The 27,396-nt window shown below is 49.3% G+C and overlaps 1 protein-coding gene across 7 annotated transcripts in view; it reads left to right on the forward strand.

The window, feature by feature from the left end:
- OPHN1 (oligophrenin 1) overlaps positions 1-27,396 on the forward strand; it is a 192,235-nt gene that overhangs the window by 128,611 nt on the left and 36,228 nt on the right. For all 7 annotated transcript variants that reach the window (XM_073558335.1, XM_073558339.1, XM_073558338.1 and 4 more), the window contains one exon: positions 20,485-20,626. In XM_073558335.1, coding sequence (XP_073414436.1) covers positions 20,485-20,626 — 142 coding nt within the window. The remainder of the gene's footprint in view (positions 1-20,484; positions 20,627-27,396) is intronic.

Genomic DNA, 27,396 nt, shown 5'->3' on the forward strand with positions numbered 1-27,396 from the left:
CTGTGGGGTCGTAGATGAGATGAATCTGTGCTGCCCTTTATGTACATGCTCAGTAGTGACCAGTGCTGTGGGGTCGTAGATGAGATGAATCTGTGCTGCCCTTTATGTACATGTCAGTAGTGACCAGTGCTGTGGGGTCGTAGATGAGATGAATCTGTGCTGCCCTTTATGTACATGTCAGTAGTGACCAGTGCTGTGGGGTCGTAGAGGAGATGAATCTGTGCTGCCCTTTATGTACATGTCAGTAGTGACCAGTGCTGTGGGGTCGTAGATGAGATGAATCTGTGCTGCCCTTTATGTACATGCTCAGTAGTGACCAGTGCTGTGGAGATGTAGATGAGATGAATCTGTGCTGCCCTTTATGTACATGCTCAGTAGTGACCAGTGCTGTGGGGTCGTAGATGAGATGAATCTGTGCTGCACTTTATGTACATGTCAGTAGTGACCAGTGCTGTGGGGTTGTAGATGAGATGAATCTGTGCTGCCCTTTATGTACATGCTCAGTAGTGACCAGTGCTGTGGGGTCGTAGATGAGATGAATCTGTGCTGCCCTTTATGTACATGCTCAGTAGTGACCAGTGCTGTGGGGTTGTAGATGAGATGAATCTGTGCTGCCCTTTATGTACATGCTCAGTAGTGACCAGTGCTGTGGGGTCGTAGATGAGATGAATCTGTGCTGCCCTTTATGTACATGCTCAGTAGTGACCAGTGCTGTGGGGTCGTAGATGAGATGAATCTGTGCTGCCCTTTATGTACATGCTCAGTAGTGACCAGTGCTGTGGAGATGTAGATGAGATGAATCTGTGCTGCCCTTTATGTACATGCTCTGTAGTGACCAGTGCTGTGGGGTCGTAGATGAGATGAATCTGTGCTGCCCTTTATGTACATGTCAGTAGTGACCAGTGCTGTGGAGTCGTAGATGAGATGAATCTGTGCTGTCCTTTATGTACATGTCAGTAGTGACCAGTGCTGTGGGGTCGTAGATGAGATGAATCTGTGCTGCCCTTTATGTACATGTCAGTAGTGACCAGTGCTGTGGGGTCGTAGAGGAGATGAATCTGTGCTGCCCTTTATGTACATGTCAGTAGTGACCAGTGCTGTGGAGATGTAGATGAGATGAATCTGTGCTGCCCTTTATGTACATGCTAAGTAGTGACCAGTGCTGTGGGGTCGTAGATGAGATGAATCTGTGCTGCCCTTTATGTACATGTCAGTAGTGACCAGTACTGTGGGGTCGTAGATGAGATCAATCTGTGCTGTCCTTTATGTACATGCTCAGTAGTGACCAGTGCTGTGGAGTCGTAGAAGAGATGAGTCTGTGCTGCCCTTTATGTAGATGTCAGTAGTGACCAGTGCTGTGGGGTCGTAGATGAGATGTATCTGTGCTGCCCTTTATGTACATGCTCAGTAGTGACCAGTGCTGTGGAGATGTAGATGAGATGAATCTGTGCTGCACTTTATGTACATGTCAGTAGTGACCAGTGCTGTGGAGATGTAGATGAGATGAATCTGTGCTGCCCTTTATGTACATGCTAAGTAGTGACCAGTGCTGTGGGGTCGTAGATGAGATGAATCTGTGCTGCCCTTTATGTACATGTCAGTAGTGACCAGTACTGTGGGGTCGTAGATGAGATGAATCTGTGCTGCCCTTTATGTACACGCTCAGTAGTGACCAGTGCTGTGGAGTCGTAGAAGAGATGAGTCTGTGCTGCCCTTTATGTAGATGTCAGTAGTGACCAGTGCTGTGGGGTCGTAGATGAGATGTATCTGTGCTGCCCTTTATGTACATGCTCGGTGGTGACCAGTGCTGTGGGGTCGTAGATGAGATGAATCTGTGCTGCCCTTTATGTACATGTCAGTAGTGACCAGTGCTGTGGGGTTGTAGATGAGATGAATCTGTGCTGCCCTTTATGTACATGCTCAGTAGTGACCAGTGCTGTGGGGTCGTAGATGAGATGAATCTGTGCTGCCCTTTATGTACATGTCAGTAGTGACCAGTGCTGTGGAGATGTAGATGAGATGAATCTGTGCTGCCCTTTATGTACATGTCATTAGTGACCAGTGCTGTGGGGTGGTAGATGAGATGTATCTGTGCTGCCCTTTAGGTACATGTCAGTAGTGACCAGTGCTGTGGGGTGGTAGATGAGATGTATCTGTGCTGCCCTTTATGTACATGTCAGTAGTGACCAGTGCTGTGGGGTCGTAGATGAGATGAATCTGTGCTGCCCTTTATGTACATGTCAGTAGTGACCAGTGCTGTGGAGTCGTAGATGAGATGAATCTGTGCTGCCCTTTATGTACATGCTCAGTAGTGACCAGTGCTGTGGGGTTGTAGATGAGATGAATCTGTGCTGCCCTTTATGTACATGCTCAGTAATGACCAGTGTTGTGGAATCTGGTAAACTGAGGAGTGAGAGGTTTCGCTTACTGACTCCACAGCCCTGGCGGCAGACCACCCATTCCCCTAATAACCGTGGTTGCTTTTCTCTGCAGTTTGTTTTTATTGTGGGGAAATTCCAGGATCACATGTAGAAAACTCTGACATATTTTTGGCACAATAGAAGTTAATCTTATCAGCCTATAGTTTCCAGGCTCAGATTTTTACCTCCTTTTTAAATATTGGCACCATGTTTGTGATGTGCTAGTCAGGTGCTACTGATCCTATCTTTATTAAATGCTTACATAATAAAAGTAAAGCTATAAGGCCAATAACTTTCAGAGAAGATCAGAGTAGGATGGAAAATGTTCTTACTTGAAAATCTCTCAATTTTCCATACCACCTTAACAAAGTTGAAAACCATCTTTAACTAGAGTTGAGCGACTTTGGTCGGATCGGGTTTCATGAAACAAAATTGGAGTCAGATGAAACTGGTCCAACTAGGGCAAAAAAAGTCTGAGTTTCATCCGAAACCCGACCCCAATGCAAGTCAATGGGGAATAAAAGTCAGCATTGAGTGGATGAATGTCATCCGCTCAATTCCGACTTTTATTTCCCATTGACTTGCATTGGGGTCGGGTTTCGGACGAAACTCTTGATTTTTTTGCCCTAGTTGGACCAGTTTCATTCAACTCAAATTTTGTTTCATGAAACCCGATCCGACCAAAGTCGCTCAACTCTATCTTTAACATATCGGTCTTCTGAGAAACAGAATCCATAGGAAATGAGCATCCGACAGTCTCTGAATGGCAAATTCTCTTGTTACTGGGAACACAGGAGACACTTTGTCCTTTTCTCTGTGTTTTATTAGGATTACCTCATGTATCAATTCATTTATGTAATTAACACATAAATTGACCTGAAAATAAGAGTTGCTGTAAAACTGTTATTTACAATTTGGGATGACCCAACAGGAACCCTCACTAAAAAGTCCTGAAACTTAACTCTTATTATGTATTCATATAGTGGGGTGAAACTAAACATGAAAATTCCTGTCCCTGTATGGCCTAAAATAATTCTAATATAACGTAGAGGCAATTGTCAAATATCACTTAGTGACACCCTAGGGTGTCAACATTATAGGGTAAACAGGACAGTTTTTCATAAAGCACATCCCCCCCCACCATGTTTCACCGCAGATGCGGCTTCATTGGGGGTTGGGACTATAGCTAGAATGGCGGCCTGTCAAACAAGCCTCCTATATAGCTTCTGTACTACATACTGGAGCCAATGCGACTACATGCATCTTATTGCAGGAATTTACTTGGGTAAAACTCAGCCAACCACAAGTGATGATGGCGCTTATGAGCAATCAAAGCACCTTCTGTGTTATATGAAGCACTATCATAAGTTCAATTTTCCTTGGAGTGTCAGCTTCAGTGTTCATGCTTAACAGCTACCAATCAGAAACAGTGTTGACATTCATGCACCAATTGGCTGGTCGCTCGTCATCAGTAATGTCACCATAACTTGGCACGACATGATTAGATATCGGGACATGCCCCTTCATTGATGTCTCAACTAGTGATGAACGAATGTGCTCAGGTATGGTGTTAGCTGAGCACGCTTGGGTGCTAACCGAATTTCTTCAAGTGCTCGAAAAATAGTCCCTATGGCTGTCAGACAGCCTCAACACATGCAGGGATTGCTTAACAGTCACGAAACATGCAGCTTCGGGGACTCGAACATGTTTTACGCGCACGCCGAAATCACTTGTTTAGCACACGAGCATGGCAGGTAACACCTTATCTATGCATTTTCTCCTTCGCCTCATTGGGGGACACAGGACTGTGGGTGTATGCTACTGCCGCCTGGAGGCTGACACTAAGGGAATGAAAAAAAAGGTTAGCTCCTCCTCTGCAGTATACACCTTCTCCTCGGTTGCAGGCGAAACCAGTTCTTGCTTAGTGTCCGTTGGATGCACACGTCTGGTCTTTTTTTTTTTTCAAGACTCTTTCATTTTTTTTCCATGAAGATGAGACGGGCGACGGACCCTATTGAAAGGGTCCGATCTCCCCAAACCAACAACGGGCAAGCACGTGCGAGTGTCGCCTCCACGCATCCTCTCCCGCAACGTGGGACACGATGCCAGACTGAGCCCTGACCACCCTAAGGTATTGAAACCCTAGGCTGTACAGGGGCCTAAGAATAGTCCGTGCGGCCCCCGCTGCATCACCAATGCCAGACAGCGGTGATGGAAGGTGGCGGACGGTTCCTCTCCTCATCCCTCGGGGGGAAAGATGGAGTTAGGGTGCCTGCACCGTCCTTAATTTTTTGCAGCCCCCCCAACCTGGAGATCAACGGGAGCTGCAGGGGTGAGGCACAGAAGGAGGTGGGCTGGGAGGGCTCCTGTAGACCCCCGGGGTCGGCATTGCTGATGGCCTCGTTCTTTCCGGCCACATCCTCGTACGGGGTGCATCACACAGCTGAGGCAGTCGGCAGCGCATTTCCTGCCCAGGCCCCTGTTTCTGGCAGCCCGGGTCCGGGCGCAGGCTGAAAATTTAGTCCCTGGCTTCTTGCTGGAGCTAGGCCGCGGGCGGAAGTCCTGTGCCCCGGTGACGTGTCTATTTCTGGCGGACCCGCCCCCGGAGCCACGGGCAGTCGCCGAAAATATTTAGCCCCCGGCTTCAGCCAGCGCTAGGCCGCAGACAGAAGCTCCGCCCCATGACGTCACCAGCGGTCACCTCTTCTTCCGAGGGCCCGCCCACACGTCGAGATGCGCCCTTTTTGAAAAAGGAGCAGCTGGTCGGCAGGCTGGACGCTTAAGGAGATCCAGGGCTGGGGTAAGTGCTACCCCTGAAGGAGGAAGGCCACCCTCTGTTTTTTCCGCCAGAGGCTAAGCATTTTTTGCACACACCCCCCAGGCATATCACCTAGCAGGGCACCATGTCCAGAAAGGCTAAGACGCACACGTTTCTGTACGTTGCGTGCACCTCCTGCTGGTCTGCCTTCCCACGTACGCAAAGTAAGCAGACTTGTGAAGCCTGCGATTCCGAACGTACCCAGGAGCCTTCCCCTGCAACTGAGCCCAGTGCATCTAGCCCCCCGAATGGGCCCTGTGTCTGTCGCAGTCCATGGCATCGCTTACGAGAGCAATCGAGTCCCTTCGAGCCCCAGATAGGGGCAGGAATAGTGGCTCGCCTGTCTTAGAGGGGTCCTTCACCTCACAGAAGCCTCCGGCCTGCAGGGGCCGCTCTCACTCTAGGCAGACGCGGGGGAAACGAACCCACACAGTGTCTCCCGGTCCATCCGGTGCTTCGGCATCCATAAACTCTGCCTCTCGCTCACCTTCACCAGTAGTCGATGACAAGCAAAGCTCAGATTACGACTCGGACGTGCCGCTTGATTTGGGTACTCCAGGGTACCGGGAAACAGTTGACAATCTCATAGAGGCCATCAACCAGACTCTTGGGATTGAAGATGATTCCACCTTGTCCTCAGGTAACAAGGTGTCATTTAAGCGAGTAAAGTGGCCTCATAGAGAATTTGGCTCTCGCCCCGAGTTGAGGATATAGTGCAACAACACAGGGAACGGCCAGACAAGCGTTTCTCAGGCCAAAAGGCGCTTGAGGCGTGGTACCCGTGCGCCCCTGATCTCCATAAAAAGTGGGCAGAGTCCCCAACGGTAGATCCACCTGTGTCGCGCTTGGCCTCTAAAACCCTGCTATCCATACCTAGTGGATCCTCTATCAAGGATCCCACTGACCGCCTCATAGAGAGCCTGGCTCGCTTAGTGTTTGAAGCATCGGGTTCAGCACGCTCCCCCTCATTCGCGGCAACTTGGGTAGCAAAGGCCATGATCGCTTGGTCAGAATCATTGAATAGAGCCTTGCAGGGTATGGACCTACCAGCAGAGGTGTCAGAAATCGTGAATCAAATCACTTTGGCCGGAGACTACTTAATCCACGCGTCTTTGGACGCGACCAACTGCGCAGCACTCGCCGCTGCAAATGCGATCTCCATTAGGAGGGCTTTATGGTTGAGGACATAGTGGGCAGACTCCACCTCTAAGAAATCCCTGACTTCTTTGCCTTATCAGAGCGGTCGCCTATTTGGAGAGAAGTTAGATCAGCTCATCTCTGACTCCATGGGTGGAAAGAGCAGCTTTCTCCCTCAGCAAAGGGTCAAACAGCCGTTTCGTCACCAACTCCAGACACGGTTTCGGGCCTTTCGCAACCCTGGGTGGGCTGCAACCGCTTCAGGTCATCCCAGCCAGGACAGGGATCGGCAGGTTTCATATAGAACCAACCCGTTGGGGAGAATGCATACCCACCAGCTCACATCAAGGGGATCCAGGTCCCAAAGATCTTCAACCAAATGACTCAAGGCAGTTTCAGGGCGACACTGGCAAGGTAGGCGGTCGCCTGCTTTGGTTTCGCCACGCTTGGCTCTCGGTCACACACGACACATGGGTAAGAGGGCTGGTGTCCTCGGGGTACAAGATAGAATTTGTCAGATACCCCCCAAGACGGTTCTTTCTTTCCCGTCCTCCCAAGGTAGTTGCCCGGGCAAGGGCTTTACTCAGGGCCATCAATTTGCTCCAGCACAACGGAGTCATTGTTCCCGTACCGGAGAACGAAAAATTTCAGGGGTTCTACGCCAACCTGGTCACGGTTCCCAAGAAGGATGGAGCCGTCAGGCCCATTCTGGACCTAAAGCGCCTGAACAAATTTTTCAGGATCAGACACTTCTGGATGGAGTCTCTCTGTTCAGTCATATCTGCCATGGGGCGGGGAGAATATTTGGCCTCTATCGACATCCAGGACGCCTACTTGCACATCCCCATTTTTCCCCCGCACCAAAGGTTTCTGCGCTTCGCCATCAACGGCCTACATTTTCAGTTCGCAGCACTACCCTTCGGGCTGGCCACCGCTCCCAGAGTGTTCACAAAGGTCATGGCGGTTGTCATGGCCATCCTACACTTCCAGGGCATAGTCGTCTTCCCTTATTTAGATTACCTTTTGGTCAAGGGCCCTTCATTACGGGCATGCGAGGAGAGTGTCAGCATCACGCTAGATACCCTTTCCCGCTTAGGGTGGTTGGTCAACCTGAAAAAGTCATCCCTTGTTCCAGCTCAGAGGATTTCCTTCTTAGGGATGATATTCAACACTTCCCGAGGGTTGGTAATTCTCCCTCAGAACAAGGCCCTAGCTCTCCGACAGGGAGTCCGGAGACTTCGCCAACCAGTCCCTCATACCATCCGTTTCTTCATGAGGATCCTAGGAAGAATCGTGGCAGCAATGGAGACAGCCATGCGCGAAGTAGGGCATGTTCTTCACTGGGCCGAGAGAAACCACTCGGCGATATCGTCAGTCCACATCCCGGGCGTAGAGAACTGGCCGGCAGACTTCCTCAACCGGCAGGGTCTCGCATCCGGGGAATGGTCAATACACCCCAAGGTCTTCCGGCAGATTTGCCAGCGATTGGGAACGCCGGATGTGGACCTGATGGCCTACAGAGTGAACGCCAAGGTGCCAGTGTTTGTTGCTCAGTCCCGGGACCCGCAGGCAATTGCCATGGATGCGTTGGTTCTGCCATGGAACCAGTTTCGCCTCCCATACCTACTGCCACTACTTCCGAGAGTCATCAAGAAGATCAAGGCAGAAGCGGTTCCAGTGATTCTGCTGGCCCCAGATTGGCCTCGGCGGGCGTGGTATGCAGACCTGGTGCAGCTGCTCGCTGACATTCCTTGGCGCCTGCCAGAGCGCCCAGACCTACTTTTCCAGGGCCCGATCTACCACCCGAACTCCGGGGCCCTGTGTTTGACGGCTTGGCCGTTGAATCTTGGATTCTAACCCTGGCTGGGTTCGGCCGCGATGTGGTTGCTACAATGGTTAGCGCCCGGAAGCCTGCCTCGGCACGTATTTATCACCACACCTGGAAGGTTTTCTTCACATGCTGTCGGGATCATGGTTGTTCTTCACTGAGATTTTCCATTCCCAACCTTTTGGCTTTTCTCCAGTCTGGCCTAGACTCAGGCTTGGCCCCAAGTTCCCTCAGGAGACAAATATCAGCCTTATCTGTGCTGTTCCAGTGCAGGATTGCTACCAATCTGCAGGTAAAGACTTTCAGGGAGTCTCCCACTTGGTACCTCCCTATATGTACCGCCACATTTTAAAAAAGACATCAACAAACTGGAGCAAGTTCAGAAAAGAGCGACCAGAATGGTGACCGGTCTGCAAACCCTTTCTTGTGAGGAAATTTGGGAATGTTTAGCTTGCAGAAGAGAAGACTGAGAGGAGACTTAATAGCTGTCTACAAATATCTCAAGGGCTGTCACATTGCAGAAGGATCATCATTATTCTCATTTGCACAAGGAAAGACTAGGAGCAATGGGATGAAACTGAATGGGAGGAGACACAGATTAGATATTAGAAAAAACTTTTTGACAGAGTGATCAATGAGTGGAACAGGCTGCCACGAGAGGTGGTGAGTTCTCCTTCAGTAGAAGTCTTCAAACAGAGGCTGGACAGACATCTATCTGGGATGATTTAGCGAATCCTGCTTTGAGCAGGGGGTTGGACCAGATGGCCCTGGAGGTACCTTCCAACTCTACGATTCTATGATTCTATAAGGCGCCCCTGGATGCCTGGGACCTTAACCTGGTCCTAAGTGTTCTGCAGGAAGCTCCATTTGAACCGTTACAGGATGTCTCTTTATCCTACCTTTCTTGGAAGGTAGTGTTTCTTGTGGCGATAACATCGATCAGGCGGGTCTCAGAGCTGGCAGCTCTATCCTGCCAAGCCCCGTTTCTGGTCTTCCACAAGGATAAGGTGGTTCTCAGACCAGCCCCTACCTTTCTGCCGAAGGTCGTTTCCTCGTTTCACATTAATGAGGATATTATCTTGCCCTCTTTCTCCTTCGTCTCATTGGGGGACACAGGTACTGTGGGTGTATGCTACCGCCATCTGGAGGCTCACACTAGGCAAACAACACAAGGTTAGCTCCTCCCCCGCCGTATACACCCTCGCCCTGATAGAGGGGCGGAAGCCAGTTTTTTGCTTCGTGTCTATGGAGGCACACGTCTGGTCCTTTTTCTCCAGACTTTTTTTGTCCATGAAGATTAGACAGGGGTCACGGATCCTATTGAAAGGGTCCGATTTCCCCAAACCATCAACGGGCGAGCACATGTGAGTGTCGTCTCCACGTATCCTTTCCTGTGACGTGGGACAAATCTGGGCATTTTCCCCAGAACTTTTTTATTTTATTTTCTTTATTTTTCTAAGAAGAAGAGACAGGGGCGACAGATCCTATTGAAAGGGTCCGATTTCCCCAAACCATCAACGGGCGAGCACATGCGAGTGTCGTCTCCACGTATCCCTTCCCGCGACGTGGGACATGATGCCGGACCTAGCCCTGACCACCCCTAGGTAGAGAAACTATGGGCTGTTCAGAGGCACAAGACGGTCCGAGCGGCCCCCACTGCTCCACCAACGCAAGACGAAGGTGCTGCAAGGAGGCGGATGGTCCCTCTCCTCGGCTGAAGCTGGACGGAGTTAGGGTGCCTGCACCGTCCAGGATCCCCTCACCAGCCCCCGCTTCCTGGCGCCCTAAAGGGCCTACCTGGATCCTGTTTTCAGCGACTCAAGGTACGGGCGTGCGGGGGGCTCCTGGGAAGCAGCGGCAGGCAGCGGTGTGCATCTCCCTAGGGCCTCCTCGTATCCAGAGGAAGAGTAGCGGTTCTTACATCAGCCGCCGTGGCGCGCAACCGCCGCCGCAGCATTTCACGGCTCCGCGGGCGGGGGAGAAAAATTTAGCCGCCGACTTTTTTGCCACTGTTAGGCCGCGGCGTGCCATCGCCGCCTCCCCTGTGTCGCGCGGCTCCGCGGGGCGGTGGACAGTAGCCGTCGCCGCTGCAGCGCCGCGGGGGGGGGGAAATTGAGCCCCCAACTTTTTGCCGGTGTAGGCCGCGGCGGAAGTACCGCCCTCGGCGCAATGCGTCACTTCCGGTGGCCCGCCCCTTGGAGCGCTGGGCGGGCGCCGGATAAATCCAGGCCCCGGCTTTAGTGCGGGGTAGGCTGCGACCAGGTAATAGGTCGGCTTACCCCACGGAGACACAGAAGGTCGGGCACGCAGTTGGGGGCCGCAGGTCGGGTGAGTGCAGGCTGCGGAGGCCGCTAAAACAGCAAGGGGGCCTCTCCTCCCCCACCCCTCCCCTCCCATATAGGAAAAAAAAAAAAAAGCATTTTTTGGTTTGGATATATAAAACGCCTAGCAGGCTCAATATGGCCAGGAAAGGGAAGACGCACACTTTTCTGTATGCTGCATGCACTTCTTGTAAGGCCCCGTTTCCACAAGCGCAAAGCGCCAAAGTGTGCGAGGCCTGCGACTCCGAACGCGCCCAGGAGCCTCCCTCGGCGACTGAATCCAGAGAAACGAATCCTCCGGAATGGGCGCTATCATTATCCCAGTCTATGGCTTCGCTTACAAAGGCGATCGAGTCCCTTCACGCCCCAAAGGGAGGCAAGGATAGTGGCTCGCTTATCTGGGAAGGGTCCTCCACCTCGCAGGAACCTTCGGCCTGCAGGGGCAGTTCCCATGCCAGACAGAGGCGAAGGAAACAAACCCATACGAGGTCTCCCGGCTTATCTGGTGCCTCGGCATCGGGTAGTTCAGCATCACGCTCCCTTTCACCAGCGAGCGGGAACGGGCAGAGTTTGGATCGTGACTCAGACGAGCCACTTGATCTAGATACCCCAGGATGCCGGGAGACAGTGGACAGCCTCATTGAAGCTGTCAATCAAACCCTGGGGATTGAAGATGATGCTACCTTGGCCGCGAGCCATAAGGTAGCCTTTAAGCGGGCCAAGCACCCGCATAGAGTATTTGGCACTCACCCAGAATTTGAGGACATAGTGCAGCGCCACAGAGAACGCCCAGACAAGCGTTTCTCGGGTCAGAAACCTATAGAGGCGAGATACCCATTTGCCCTGGAACTCTGTAAGAAATGGGCAGAATCCCCAGTGGTGGACCCGCCAGTGTCACATCTGGCCTTCGACGTCCTTGTTGCCGGTGCCTAGCGGCTCGTCCATTAAGGACCCCACGGATCGGCTCATAGAGGGTTTGGCGCGATCAGTCTTTGAGGCATCAGGTTCGGCGCTCGCCCCTTCGTTCGCGGCGACGTGGCTAGCCAAGGCCATGATGTCATGGTCAGAGTCTTTGAATAACGCCTTGCAGGATAGAGGACTACCTGCGGAGGTGTCTGAGTTCGCAAGTCAGATTGCTATGGCTGGAGACTACTTAATGCGTCTTTGGATGCGGCTAATTGTGCAGCATTTGTGGCCGCTAACGCGATAGCCATTAGGAGAGCCCTCTGGTTGAGAACTTGGTGAGCCGATTCAATTTCCAAGAAGTCCTTGACTTCCTTGCCATATCAGGGAGGCCGCCTATTCGGGGAGAAGTTGGCTCATCTCCGATGCGACAGGAGGGAAAAGTAGCTTCCTCCCGCAGCAAAAGGCGAAACAGCCTTTTCGTCAGGTCCCGACACGTTTTCGAGCTTTTCGCAACACCGGATGGATGGCAGCAGCCAGTTCGACCGGCCCACTGCGCTTCAACCAGGATAGGGAGCGACAGGTCTCATATAGACCCATACCGGTGGGAAGGATGCACGCTCGCCAGCCCAGGTCGAGAGGAGCCAGGACCCAGAGACCCTCAGCCAAATGACTCGGAACCTTTGGTAGGCGACAGCAGCAGGGTGGGGGGCCGCCTGCTCCTTTTTCGCCATATCTGGGCCAAGGTAGCACACGACTTATGGGTGGTAGAGCTGGTGAATTCAGGGTACAAGATAGAGTTCATCAGGTACCCTCCAACACGGTTTTTTCTCTCCCGACTTCCGAAAGCACTGCTAGGGGCCATCGATTCACTCCAAGACAACGGAGTTATTGTTCCCGTACCAGAGCATGAAAAAGCTCAAGGCTTTTATTCCAATCTGTTCGCAGTCCCCAAAAAAGACGAGACGATCAGACCAGTTTTGGACTTGAAGCTCTTAAACAGGTTCATCAGAGTCAAACATTTCAGGATGGAATCTCTCCGTTCTGTTATATCAGCCATGGAGCAGGGAGAGTACTTAGCCTCAATCGAATTTAAGGATGCCTACCTGCACGTTCCCATTTTTCCTCCGCATCAAAAGTTTCTTCGGTTCGCCATCAATGGGCGACATTTTCAATTCGCAGCACTCCCATTCGGGATAGTCACCGCCCCCAGAGTGTTCACGAATGTAATGGCAGTCGTGATGGCCGTCTTGCACTCGAGGGGCATAGTCGTCTTGCCATATTTAGACGACCTCTTGGTGAAGGGTCCCTCGTTTCGGGCGTACAAGGAGAAAGTCAGCATTACACTGGATACACTCTCCCGCTTAGGTTGGTTGGTCAACAGGAAGAAATCATCTCTGGTCCCAGCTCAGAGGATTGTTTTTCTAGGAATGGTCTTCGATACCCCCCAAGGGTTGGTAAGTCTCCCTCAAAACAAGGCCCTAGCGCTCCGACAGGGAGTCCTGAAGCTCCAGCAGCCGGTCCCTCACACCATTCGGTTTGGGATGAGGATACTGGGGAAGATGGTGGCAGAAATGGAAGCAATTCCGTTTGCTCAATTTCATCTTCGACCCCTACAGCACGCTCTCTTGTCAACCTGGGACAAGAATCCGTTCACCCTCGATCAGCGGTGCCGGCTATCCTCTCAGGTCAGGCAATCGCTGGAGTGGTGGACGACCAGATCCTCCCTTCTTCAGGGGTAGCTGTTTCCCCCAGACCACTGGCTAGTGGTCACGACCGACGCCAGTCTCCTCGGCTGGGGAGCGGTTTTTCGCCACCACAAGGCCAGTGGTCGCAACAGGAAGCTCGTCTTCCGATAATCTTGTTGGAAATACGAGCGATCTGGCAGGCGCTGCAGCATTTCCAGTACCTCCTAGCAGGACGGCCCATTCGGATACAGTCAGACAACGCCACGGCTGTGGCTTACGTAAATCATCAGGGGGGCACGCGCAGAGATAGCACAGGTGCTTCATTGGGCCGAGAAGAACCAGTCGATAATTTCGGCAGTCTACATCCCAGGCTTAGAAAATTGGGCAGCGGACTTCCTCAGCCAACAAGAGGTCGTGCCTGGGGAATGGGCCCTGCACCCCGAGGTCTTCCAGCAAATTTGCCAATGGTGGAGAACACCGGATGTGGACCTGATGGCGTCCAGAACGAACGCCAAGGTGCCTGTGTTCTTCGCTCGGTCACGAGACCCACAAGCATTCGGGGTGGATGCGTTGGTCTTACCATGGAACCAGTTTCGCCTTCCATACCTGTTTCCTCCGTTGCCATTGCTTCCGAGGGTCATCAGGAAGATCAAAGCAGAGGGGGTCCCAGCAATTCTGCTGGCACCAGACTGGCCCCGACGGGCGTGGTACGCAGATCTTGTGCGGCTGCTCACCGACTCCCATGGCGACTACCAGAGCGCCCAGATCTACTGCACCAGGGACTGATCTTCCACCCGAACTCAGGGGCCCTGTGTTTGACGGCATGGCCGTTGAATCTTGGATTCTAACTCATGCAGGTTTTGAGCGTGAGGTGGTCGCCACAATGGTTAGCGCCAGGAAACCGACCTCAGCGAGAATTTACCATCACACCTGGAAAATTTTCTTCAGTTGGTGTCGAGAGCGGGGTAATTCGCCCCTGACGTTCTCTATTCCCAACATCTTGGCCTTTCTTCAATCAGGCTTAGACTCGGGGCTGGCCCCGAGCTCCCTTAGGAGACAGATATCGGCACTGTCCGTCCTGTTCCAACGAAAGATTGCTACTAATATGCAGGTAAAGACCTTCATCCAGGGAGTCTCTCATCTAGTACCCCCCTATAAGGCGCCGATGGACACCTGGGATCTTAACCTGGTCCTGAGCATTCTGCAGGAAGTGCCCTTCGAGCCTCTGCAGGATATTTCCTTATCGTTCCTTTCTTGGAAGGTGGTATTTTTGGTAGCCATTACCTCCATTAGGCGAGTTTCGGAGTTGGCGGCCCTATCTTGCCGAGCACCTTTTCTCCTTTTCCACAAGGATAAGGTGGTGCTTGGACCAGCTCCCCCCTTTCTTCCGAAGGTGTTGTCCTCTTTCCACATCAATGAAGATATTGTCTTGCTTTCATTCTGTCCGGCACCGGTGCATCGCGTAGAGAAAGCTCTTTACACCTTAGATCTGGTGAGAGCACTCAGGAGGTACATGTCGCGGACAGCACCTTTTCGCCAGACGGATACGCTGTTCGTGCTCCCTGAGGGGCGCAGGAGGGGGCTCGTGGCCTCAAAGGCGACCATAGCCAGATGGATCCGTTTAACTATTCATGAGGCCTATCATATCAGAGGTGCGTCAGTTCCAGCAGGGATCAAAGCGCATTCTACTCGGGCAATGGGCGCCTCTTGGGCGCTTCGGCATCAGGCATCGACAGAATAGGTTTGCAAGGCTGCAACCTGGTCCAGCTTGCACACATTCGCAAAGCACTACAAAATCCATACTCAGGCTTCGGCAGATGCGAGCCTGGGTAGAAGGATTCTCCAAGCGGCGGTGGAGCACCTCTAAGACAGGAGGTGCATGTAGCTTGGATCAGTGAGTCGTATTCCCACCCAGGGACTGCTTTAGGACGTCCCACAGTCCTGTGTCCCCCAATGAAGCGAAGGAGAAACATGGATTTTTGTGATAAACTCACCGTAAAATCCTTTTCTCCATGACGCTCATTGGGGGACACAGCACCCACCCTGATAGCCAGTTGGCTCTTTGTTTACTTTGTTTAATAATATGTATTTATAATACTAGGTGGGTTTTTTTCTAGACATGTTGTCACCTGCATTAAGGTTGAGTTTGCCTTTTGTGATCCCCTACTGCTTTTGCAATGAACTGGTTTCGCCTGCAACCGAGGCGAGACTCTATACTGCGGAGGAGGAGCTAACCTTATTTTTTCATTCACTTAGTGTCAGCCTCCAGGCGGCAGTAGCATAAACCCACAGTCCTGTGTCCCCCAATGAGCATCTCAGAGAAAAGGATTTTACGGTGAGTTTATCACAAAAATCCATGTTTCACTCATCACTAGTCTCAATCACAGTGATTTGGCTGGTTATAAATAGTGACATGACGCTTTATGATAGGAGCGCATTCAGTTGAAACTAGAAGTTTTATTAGAGAGAATGTTTTAAGGAATTTATATTACTTACTTGAAAGTCAAAAGTTAACATACACTAAAATGACTATGCCTTTAAACATTTCAGGACTGCCTATATGATGATGTCATGTGTTTGGAAGATATTTTTTGGCAACATCTGAGTTAATTAGAGACACACCTGTGGATGTATTTTAATGCACACTGCATCTTTGTGTAGCATCATGGGAAACTCAAAAGAAATCAGCGAAGATATCAGGAAGAGAATTGTGGACTTGCACAAGTCTGGCTCATTCTTGGGTACAATTTCAAGATACCTGAAGGTGCGTCGCTCATCTGTACAAGCAATTATATGCAAGTACAAACAAGATGGTAATGTCCATCATCATACCGCTCATGAAGGAGACGGGTTCTGTGTCCTAGAGATGAGCGTGCTTTGGTCCGGCATGTGCATATCAACCCAAGGACAAAAGCAAAAAACCTTGTGAAGATAATGGCGGTAGCTGGTAAGATTGTGTCAATATCCATAGTGAAACGACTACTGTATCAACATGGGCTGAAAGGCCACTCTGCCAGGAATAAGCCATTACTCCAAAAGAAACAAAGCCAGATTAATGTTTGCAAATGCACACAGGAACAAAGACCTTAATTTTTGAAGATGTCCTGTCATCTGATGAAACTAAAATTGAATGTTTTGGGCATATTGACCATCGTTACGGTTGGAGGTAAAAGGGAGAAGCTTGGAAGCCTAAGAACACCATCCCAACTGTGAAACACGGGGGTGGCAGCATCATGTTGTGGAGTTGTTTTCCTGAAGGAGGGACAGGTGCACTTCACAAAATAGATGGAATCAAAAGAAAAGATTATGTGACAATACTGAAACGACATCAGCCAGGAGGTTAAAGCTTGGGTGGAAATGGGTCTTCCAAATGGACAATGACCCAAAGTATACTGCCAAAATGGTAACAAAGTGGCATAAGGATAACAAAGTCAATGTTTTGGAGCGAACATCACAAGATCCTGATCTCAATCCTATTGAAAATGTATGGGCAAAGCTGAAAAGGTCGGTGCGAGCAAGGCGACCTACAAACCTGGATCAGTTACACCAGTATTGTCAGGAGGAATGGGCCCAACTTCCGACCAATGATTATGAGAAGCTTGTGGAAGGATATCCCAAATGTGTGACCCAAGTAATTCAGTTTAAGGGCAATGGTACTAAATACTAATGAAATGTATGTAAACTTTTGAGTTTAAGTAATAAAAATGCCTTAAAACATTCTCCCGCTCTCATTATTCTGGCATTGAGGAAAAACATGCATATGTGTCTTTTTATATAGTGTATGGAAACTTCTGGTTTCAACTGTATATGACATAGATGTCTCAACCACAGTGATTGGCTGGTTATAGTGATATGGCGCATCATTGTGGATACCAAAACTATGTAGCATATAAAAATTGATCAATATTAGCCGCTTATCATAACATTAGCCACATGAATAAACAGCAGAGCGTGCCAACACTAATCTCAGCTGCACTAATAGTTGGTTATAACGATGTCATCTTGTGTCAAAATGCTTAGCATGTCGGCATTTGTTAATATTGGAACCATGTCTTGCATAAAACTCCATTCAAACCACAAAAGATAATAAATATAAGCATAAATTATTGATGTAAATCGCATAATATTCTGTTTACATTGAAAAGTTTATAATCCAATAGTTCAGATCAGGAAAATGCATCTATCGGTTCATCACATCATTTTATCCATACATGTTGGACCATGGCACACGGGGATAGACAAATTGCGCCCGAAGAAAATTAAAAACATAACTGTAACCTCAATTATTAACAAAAGTGCCGTGTGGATATATAGAGAGACTCTCTAATGGTGGAAAATGCAATCTAATTAGTATATAATGAAATTAATTTACACTAAGAAGACACTTCTTAGCCGAGTTTGTCTTCTGGCTCCTAGTACCATCATATCCCAGTAGGTCACTGTTGCTTCTCCACAGTTTTGTTGCAGAGAAATGTCTCTGTGCACAGAGGAAGGGCTGGGGCTCTGTTCACATGTCTAGTAATGATCCATTAGAATGGATCAAGCAGAATTGCACTAGAATAAAAGTTGTTCTGCCACATCTTTAGTCCTTTATTCACTAACTGGTCTCTGCCGGATCCGTTTTTATTTACATTTTGGAGTCAATGAGCAACAGATCCGTTAATGCAGCATCCATTGTCGTCTATTTCTAACTGATCCGGCAAGAAAAAGCCTGTGCTTAAGTGTTTGTCAAAAGCAGGAGTGGACCTTAGAGGGAACCACTATAATTGGAAGACTGACTCCTCTTCTGTGTTTTGGGGCCACTCCTCGTTTTAGTATAGAAATACTGATGTGTGAATAAAGTGATCCTCTCTGCTGCATGTGCGTCGGAGGTGATCCACCACGTGTGCCCCATTAGACCAGCTGGGTGGTCCCAGCCTCTTAGCCCGTCCAGCTGTTCTGTAAGGTGCAGATCATGTCACCATTCAGGCCATTATTTGCCACGAGAATAGTAATGTCATGTGGATCAGTCTGTGGAAAAGACTGAGAGGAGAAATGTTCTTAGAAGCTCCTGGTACATTTGGCCTGATGTGACCTGAGCTGTCCTCAGCACTTGGTGCGTAGATAGTGATGCCAAGGTCAGGTTACAAGTCCAACTTCTTCTTTTACCTCACACTCCCCCTTGCGCGTATGCCGTTGTCAGGGGTTTTTGTGCTGAATGTAGAAGTAGCTGCCCACCTCACGGTGGCTGAAGTGTCGGGGTGGGGTGTAATTTCTTCTGGTAGGAGCAGGCACAAAGCATTCTTTTCGTTTCACAGGCCACTACATGACTCTGCTCCTCGGCCTGGAATTGGTCATATGATTGCAGTTACTCATTTGCTCTTATGCAATTAATTCAACGAGACGGTTTCTACATCGAAGAATTGTGAAAGTGCAGTAACCTATTCGTCCAGCTCTGATCACCGTCCTAGGATTTTGTAACATTAGATCTCCTCTACATAGTGGTCCAGGGGGTAGCGTCTGCTTGGAGTGTGTGTCTTGCCTCGTCTCTCTCGGTTTCCCCCAGACACTTTTGGTTTCTTCTCATTATTCAAAAACATATAGATTATATATACCGTATATATACAGTATTTAGATAATCCTAATTCCTTCCTCCCTAGTGCTATCTCCTCTGTCAGGAGGGAGTAGTCCCATGTATGAAAGATATTTACAAAGGTTCACAATGATAGCAAATTCATTCCTACTAATAGGTCAGGCAGGGACCTTCAATATTTTCCTCTGAAAAAGTCTTTGATGATGGGCTGCAGTGGTGACTACATATCGACATCACACCTAACCGCTGCAGCTAATCACTTGGCTCAGCAGTCCTGCCAATGTACATGGCACGTACCGCTGATCCCAATGATTGGCTACAGCAGTCCTGTGCACTGTCATCGTAATGTCACCACTGCTTCCTACCAGCAAGGACTGGAGCAGCAGAGGGTGAACAACACCTATTTATTATTGTTTTCCATCTACATGCCTACAATGTGACCGGTCTGTGTCATTCTGATTGATAGCCACGTATACAGATAGGCGTTTTTCCATTTATTTTTATTCTAGCTCATAAACCTAGCATAAATTCGTGATCCGAATATGGGAGATGTTTGCAAAACACAGTGATTACAATGTGATCCTATGAATTAATAAAAGCAGCATGTCTTTTTTGGTCATTTTAAGAGCTGCCATCGGAGGGCGAATGAATACATTACTTTGTATGACCGGTTAAAAAGCAAAAAAACAAAACCAAAGTATCCCAAGCAGAGAAGCTGGCCGTCCCCAGTGAGGAGTCCTGGAGCTGGCAGTGAGGCGCAGCTGGATAGGCACTTTCATAGAGGTCACCACATACTGTAGTCCTTTTTCTGGCTGCATCTATAGTTTATCAACATTATTGACTCACTTTGTACTTATTCTCATATTATACCAGGGTCAGGAAGCAAGAAAAAAAGAAAATTGAGAGATATTTTTGTGTTGAGCTATAACTTCCACTACAGATTGTGGGGCCCAGGCATCATCTTGGTCTGCGTGGTGAGGTTTGGTCATTACCTTAGTCAGTCTGTGGAGGCTCTAAAGGTTTGAGGACCACTGAAGTTATGTACTATTTAGATACTTCAGTTTTGAGAAAAATAAATCCTGCAGGTTTCTTCATGGCATCTGTGTGTGATGTATCTACACTCCATAGACAATCATGTATTTATTTACAGCACAATTAAGAATGAAACATCTTATTGTTAGTTTGCAAGACCCCATCTCAAAAATAGTCTGGATGGAATGATAAGAGGATGAGAGAGAGGCCAATTTGCGACATATAACTGTGAGATGTGGATTCTCATGAAAGCAGGCAGGTGAAAAATTGAGGCCTTTTAATTTATTGTGCTAGACAAGACTTTTAGGAGTCTCATGGACATCTAGGATCACCAACAAAGATGGTCTTCATCATATAACTCCATAGTCAAGATCACAAGACAGAAGCTTACCTATATTGCACATGTGATGAAATCAAATTAACTAGAAGAGGAGATTCTACTCAGCATGGTCAGTGGTAAAAGGAAACTGGAGACCAAGAACCGTTGGCTGGATACCATCAAGAATGACACAAGAATGAATATCTAGTAATTGAAAGAAACCATGGAAAACAGGGAACCATGGCAAGAAGTGACCTATAGAGTATCCAAGGGACAGACTCAACTGAATGAATAGAATCAGAAGTTGTATGTTTTATACAGATATATTCAGTTAAACAATAAGTTTCAAAAATGGTCCATTTGTCATGAATTGCTTGTACGTTGTTTCTGCTCCAAGTCTCTTCGTGACCTACAAGAACAGTTACCGTATTTTCTCTCTACTGTAGATTTTTTCTAGCGCTCCTGAAGACATCGCTGCTCCTCCTGTCCCGCCACCTAGAATAACACCCCGCACCCACAAACCCATCACAATCTCTAAACGACCAGTCCGAGGGCGAAGCGCTTTGTATCTAGGACAGAGTGAAGAAGGTAATGTGCGTTCCTTTACAATAGTAACAATGTTAAGCTAAAATTTATACATGAGGTGCACTTCACCAGAGTCAATGAAGCATTTAGCAAAGTTAAACATCAACTCCAGTGTTTTTTTTTTTATGGTGCCTCGAATTTAAGTTCTGTAGTCTTATACTTACCAGCCACAATTTTCAGCTCTTCCTGGCGCTGCTCTAAAAGTCTGCCACTCTCTTGTAGCCACAACTTCTGACTGACTGGAAGTCTGAGGTATCAGTCATAAGTTCTCAATGTTAGTCTATGAGGCCCACGTTCTTGCCTTGTTCTGGCTCTCATAGACTTACATTGAATAGTGACTTCCGGCTCACCCAGCAAACACCGGAGCAATCCGGCAGGTCACAAACCTCTAGAGACTGACTGGAGCAGTGCCGATAACAGATGAAGATGGTGGCTGGTGAGTAAAATATTAGGGTCAGGGAACTTACCCTAGATTAGTGGCACCACTCTAGCGCTGCAGTTAAAAAAACACTGGAGTGGCGCTTTAAGTAAGAAATGGAGTACAGATTCCGCTTGCATGAATATGAGCGATCTGTGCTTTTCATCTGAATGGTCTTCATGTAATGCCACATTTCCCTTGCCACTACAAGAGAATTCACTGGATTGTGGTGTTTTTTTCCCAGCAAAATTTGCATCTCTCTTCTGATCAGGAAAGTCTCTGATGAGAAAACTCTGTTCAAGATTTTTTTTTCTCTCCAGAATGACCTTTGACCATTGTATGTTTGGAGCAGAGGGTTGAACTAGTTTGTGTTTGGAAGCAGTGACTGCCTGTTATTATTGCAACCAGGGGATGCTGGTACAGAAATGTTGGACTTTGTGTACTTTGTAATAGATTGAGACCAGATCCATATATCTAAAATATCTCGATGATCCCTGAGCCTCAAGTAGTGTGGAGAAGCACTTGGCCCCAGAGGATTCCAGCCCGTCAGCCGGCTTTCCCTGTGTGCAGTCATTTTGCCGGCACAGTTGCGAATGACAAGGAAGGATTGGAGGTCATCACCAACATCTCTTGTAGCCAGCGACTAGCTGTTCCTCTGATTCCTGGAATTCATTTCTGTTTACTAAAAGCAAAAATGCTTAACTGCGAACACTGGAAATGTAGCTTTTATGTAAGGGACTCTCTTAGTATTGTTCTGTGCAGAACATGCACAAACGTGCTTTTGCTTTCACCTTAGAGAGGGTCTTCTTTTTGGACAATGTATTTCTTGTCTGAAGAATTGATGATATCATGTCTCGGTGCTGTAGCTCTTCGCTTTAAGCTGGCAGCCAGGGTTCAGTGCCACCACAGAGGAAATGTAACCTTACATGGTGCCCAGAAAATCAATCTGGTGCTTAGATGATGTGCCAGGTTCTCCAGAGTAAGTGGTACCATTTGTAACCCTGGTGTTTTCTTAAGTGGACTGCACCCATAAGAGCATATGTTGTATAGAGGGGAAGCCTATAAAAGAAGCCCTTAGATAGAAATACATTTTATATGGCCAAGATCAGCTGCTCATCACAGGGTAAATTCTAATAATTGCTGAATGTACAAATAGTTGGACACTAAAAAGAGAACCATTGAGGGTCTGTTATCCAATCTGTCCTCGCACACGTCATTGCAGCTGCTCGTATTGTCCCCCTAGTGTCATGTTTTTGTCCTACTAGGAATCTCTCATCGTAACTGGGGGTCTTCACTTCAGGGATCTCCTTGTTAAAGGGAATCTGTCACAAAGTTTTAGTCACCTAATCTGAGCGCGGCAGAATGTAGAGACCTGATTCTAGTGATTTGTCACTTTCTGGACTGCTTGTTGTGGTTTTAATATAGGCATTGTTTTATCAGCAGGAGATTATTACTGGAGGACTAGTAAACCTACTGCCAGTTAGTCCTCAGTATTCATGAGCTCTGTATAACTCACCGATTGGCCATTTTCTGTAGTTAAAAGAAAAGGTGGCACACGGTGACGGGAGAGAGTGGCACATCTCACATACACATGAGCCACCCTCTCCCCTGCCATTGTTTTTAATGGATATTTGAATAAAACTTGGAGTCTTTTAACAGGACCAGTGAGTGCCACCTTTTCTTCTCTTTCCTACATTACATGGACTAACTTTGTTTGAGCAGACAATTCCTGCTGCTTGTCGATCAGCTCCACATTTAGCACACACAGAACCGCTTTTTTCCATGATGCCGTTTTTTTTTTCCTCTTGTGGTCTCCGATGATTGGCAGCTTTCTGTTTACACTTTTCATATTGCAAAAAGAAAGGGGGGGAGACAAAAAGCGCAATAGGGTCTTATCCACATTACAAAGGACAGTATATCTTGAAATATGCTCACCTGGTTAGGATGAGATAAGAGCGTGTAGGTAGCGGCTGCTGCAGATCCACAGGTCTTCAGTGACCAGAAGAAATGATAAATCCAAAGGGAGTTCGTAGCTATATTCCGCGCTGCCGCTTTAGACAAATTCCAGGAGAATGCTGTATGATTGCAGTGGTTTTATTCTACGCGTTTCAGGGGTCTCATGCCCCCTTCATCAGGAAATACGGTATTTCCTGATGAAGGGGGCATGAGACCCCTGAAACGCGTAGAATAAAACCACTGCAATCACAGAATTGCTGCATATAAAACAGGAATTTTATCAAAACTGCAGCAAGCAGCTCCATAACTGACACATCACTGGAATCAGGGTTTCTTCTCCTACATTATGCTGCTCTCTGATGGGGAGCCTGAACCTGGTGACAGATTCCCTTTAAGCAGAACAGAGGGAGTCTCTTTAGAACAAGCACTTCCATTCGTTGAGAACAGTGAACTCCCGTGTTGTGGCCTCAACATCTGAATCCATATTTTAGCGTTTACAGTTGATTGGTGTAGGACAACGTGTGTTTAACTTATGTTTGGGAGAACCTATTACAAATGGATGACCAAAGTGAAGAACCCTTTTTCCTTGAGGTTGTACACAGAATACCGTGCCTCTTATTTCTAAATGGACTTAGATAATGCGCAGGCTTTGTTCTAATCAATGGTCAAGGTTTTGTTTACTCTGTCGCCCCATTGGGGGGACACAGAACCATGGAACCATGGGTGTTATGCTGCTGTCCACTAGGAGGCGACACTATGCATAATCTGAAAAAGATTAACTATGGCTCCTCCACTGCAGTATACACCCCTGGACGGCGTCAGCCTTCTCCAGTTTTTGCTTAGTGTCACAAGGAGGCACACCTAAAGGATTTTTATTTTTTTCCGTTTTTTTCTTGGATGACAGATGAAGAAAAGTGGGTCTCCTCAGTGAGACTCCCGGCATGTCTCCTTCCTCGGCCCCCTATTACGGGGTGCCCAGTTGAAGTTGAGATGGCGGTTCCCCATGTCGCTCCTTCCCCAGTCCTGCAGCTGCTGGTTCGAAGTTGAGACCCCCCTCCTTCCCCAATTCCTTTTGGTCTTGGGTTGACGTCGAGGCGAGGAAGAAGCCCCCTGACGGTGACAGCAGCACCCTCCCTAATCCCCCTCTGGGGGTATTAGGTTGAGACGCCGCAGGTAGGGTCTGTCCATGGCAACCTACGCAGCATCCAGGGACCCCAGCCAGCTGCGGGCTCTTGTCGGGGCCGGGGGGGAGTGCAGGCAGGCATATCACATGCAGACACAGGGCTCTATGCGCCCCTGTGTCTGCGGCAGCATTTGTCTACAGCGCCGCAGGGGAACCCATCACAGGGCCCCGCTTCAGGTTGTGGCCCCACCGCTAGCCTGCCTTTCAATCCGGGGGGGTCCGGTAAAAATCCCCCCCCCCCCCGGACTACCGCGCCTTCCTGGGCATAGAAATCTAATTTAGGCCGCGGCTTCGGCCTAGCTGAGGTTGCCGCCTCCTCTCCGTCCCCCGGCCCGCCCCCCGGATGACAAATATGACACTCCACAGTGTCATAGAAGGGGCGGATTGAGGCAGAAAGGGCGCGTTTTTTCACATCTCTGCGCGCTCTTTCTCAGCGCTCCGCCCCCTTCTTCTCCCTCCTCATCTCCTCGGCAGCCATCTTCGCTGCAGCAGACGCTGTCCCATACAGCAGCGGCAACACCAGCAGTCTCCGGGGGGCATACAACTGTGAATTGTCAGCGCTGGACCTAGGGGCACACTGGTGGGGTAAGATCACAGCCGGGTTCTCTTTACTCAGCTGTGAATCCATATTACCTACAAGGTTTTCCTATAGCTCCCCTGCGTAGTCACCCCTGTACGGTCCTCTGCTAGCCAGCCTCTGTGCACTATGCCGGGCTCAAGGAAAAGAACCAGGCAGGACTGTTTTTATGCTTTCTGCACAGCCTGCAAAGCCACTCTTCCCAGTGGCAGCACGTACCCGCACTGCAAGGATTGTATCCAAAATACTGGGTCAGAGCCCCAGGAAGCCCTTATCATTGCTTCAGCGGCCGCTACCACGCCAGAATGGGCTACCCAGATGTCGTAGTCTATGACACAGTCCATAGATAACCTGGCCTCCACATTACTCCAGGCTCTGCAGGGTCATGTCTCTTCTATGAGTGTTACCCAGCAAAGGGACAGCTCCACCCAGGGACAGGCCGTTTCTGGCTCTCCCAGACGTAAGCGGACCCACACGTCGCGTTCCTCTGCGTCATCCCATAGCGCACGGATATCCCCCTCCAGGGAGAGACATCGTGGTCCCAGGTCGCCTAGACCGTCCCCTACCAGAGACAGATAACGCAGATCTCCGCAAGAAGACCTCCGCCCCAGCTCACCCACCAGGGAACAGCTGAGCGATGCGCAGGATTCGGAAGGCATCTGTGACTCCGACTCAGACAATGAGACAGAGAGGTCTCTGGTCCCTTGTCCCCCTAGCAACACAGCGCTAGTTGAGGACATAATCTCTTCCATCCATCGGGTGCTGGACATTTCCGATCCAACCCCGGAAGTCTCAGAACACAAGATTTGCTTTGAAGGTGTTCTGAAACCACCTAAGGTTTTCACTAACCACCCGGAATTTCAAACGATCCTTACCAAGCAGTTTTCGCAGCCTGATAAAAAATTCACCAATCGTAAATCTTTAGAAGCTAGGTACCCCTTCCCACAAAAGGACACCAAACAGTGGACAGATCCACCTGAAGTGGACCCTCAAGTCTCTAGACTAGCAGCACAGACCCTCCTCTCACTGCCAGATAGCTCAACCCTCAGGGACGCAGCAGACCGACAGGTAGAACGCATGGCTCGCTCAGTGTTCAAAGCGGCAGGGGCCTCCCTGGCCCCCGCGTTCGCTTCAGTTTGGGCGGCCACGGCCATTCTGGCTTGGGCCAAAACATTGCAAGATGGCCTTCAAACTTCAAATCCTGAGCTGTCGGACCATGCGGTTCAAATAGCAGTAGTAGCAGATTACATGCTTCATGCAGCCCTTGACTCCGCTAGAGGTGTAGCGGGGATATCAGCAAACGCCATCACAATTCGGCGTATCCTCTGGCTGCGGGAATGGAAAGCGGATGCGGCCTCAAAGAAATCCCTCACGCATCTCCCGTACTGCAGTGGACGGCTTTTCGGTGAAAAGTTGGACACAATGATATCCAACGCCACTGGGGGAAAGAGTACCTCTCTCCCTCAACTCAAACCTAAACGCACTTTTAAACGGCGTAACCAAACACGATTCCGATCCTTTTGGAATTCTTCGGGCTGGTCAGTCTCGCGCCCAGCACAAAATCGTAACCGCTCTCCACGCAGGGACAACCCACGGGCGGCGCAGAGACCGGACAGGACCTGGCAGTCGAAAGCAGGCCAGGCGAAGCCCAAAGGAGGAAAACCTCAGAATTTTGCTTCATCATGACTCACGAACTCCGGAAGACACCCCACCAGTAGGCGGGCGACTTCTACTCTTTCAGCAAGTCTGGCTGCCTATTACAGAAGACAGGTGGGTCAGGGAAATAGTGTCTTCCGGATAAAAGATAGAGTTCACTTCCAGTCCACCGAACCGGTTCTTCCTCTCTGTTCCACCAAAATCGCCAGAAAAGGCTCGTGCCTTTCACCAGGCAGTCTCCTCTCTCCTTCAAGCAGGAGTCGTAGTACCGGTTCCCACGACCGAACGCTTCCCAGGGTTCTACTCCAATCTATTCGTAGACCCCAAGAAAGGAGGCAGCGTCCGGCCCATACTAGACCTAAAACAACTCAACAAATATGTACGGGTCCGTCATTTTCACATGGAGTCCCTTCGGTCCATCATTGCGTCCATGGAGCAGGGAGAATATCTCGCCTCCATAGACATACAAGACGCCCATCAAAGATTTCTCAGGTTCGCGATCAACCAGGACCACTACCAGTTCGTGGCTTTCCCGTTCGGACTCGCCACGGCTCCCAGGACGTTTACCAAAATCATGGCAGCCACCATGGACGTTCTACACTCCAGAGGCATTGTAGTCGTTCCATACCTGGACGACCTCATCAAGGCTTCCACCTTCAAGGACTGCGAAGTCAGCGTCTCAATCACAATCGACACTCTGAGTCGACTGGGCTGGTTAGTCAACTTACAAAAGTCATCGACTACCCCGAGTCAGTCCCTGACCTTCCTAGGGATGCTATTCGACACCTCCAGGGGTCTGGTGCTCCTTCCCAGGGACAAGGCACTGGCTCTCCGTCTGGGAGTTCACATACTCCTCCGCAATCCTCCCCGATCTTTCCGGTTTGCCATGAGAGTCCTCGGCAGGATGGCAGCAGCGATGGAGGCGGTACCATTTGCCCAGTTTCACCTCAGGCCTCTTCAACTAGCCATCCTCAAGTCTTGGG

This window comes from Dendrobates tinctorius, unplaced genomic scaffold, assembly GCF_039654945.1.
Source record: "Dendrobates tinctorius isolate UK_male_01 unplaced genomic scaffold, ASM3965494v1 ptg000013l, whole genome shotgun sequence".
In the NCBI taxonomy this organism is placed as follows: Eukaryota; Metazoa; Chordata; class Amphibia; order Anura; family Dendrobatidae; genus Dendrobates; species Dendrobates tinctorius.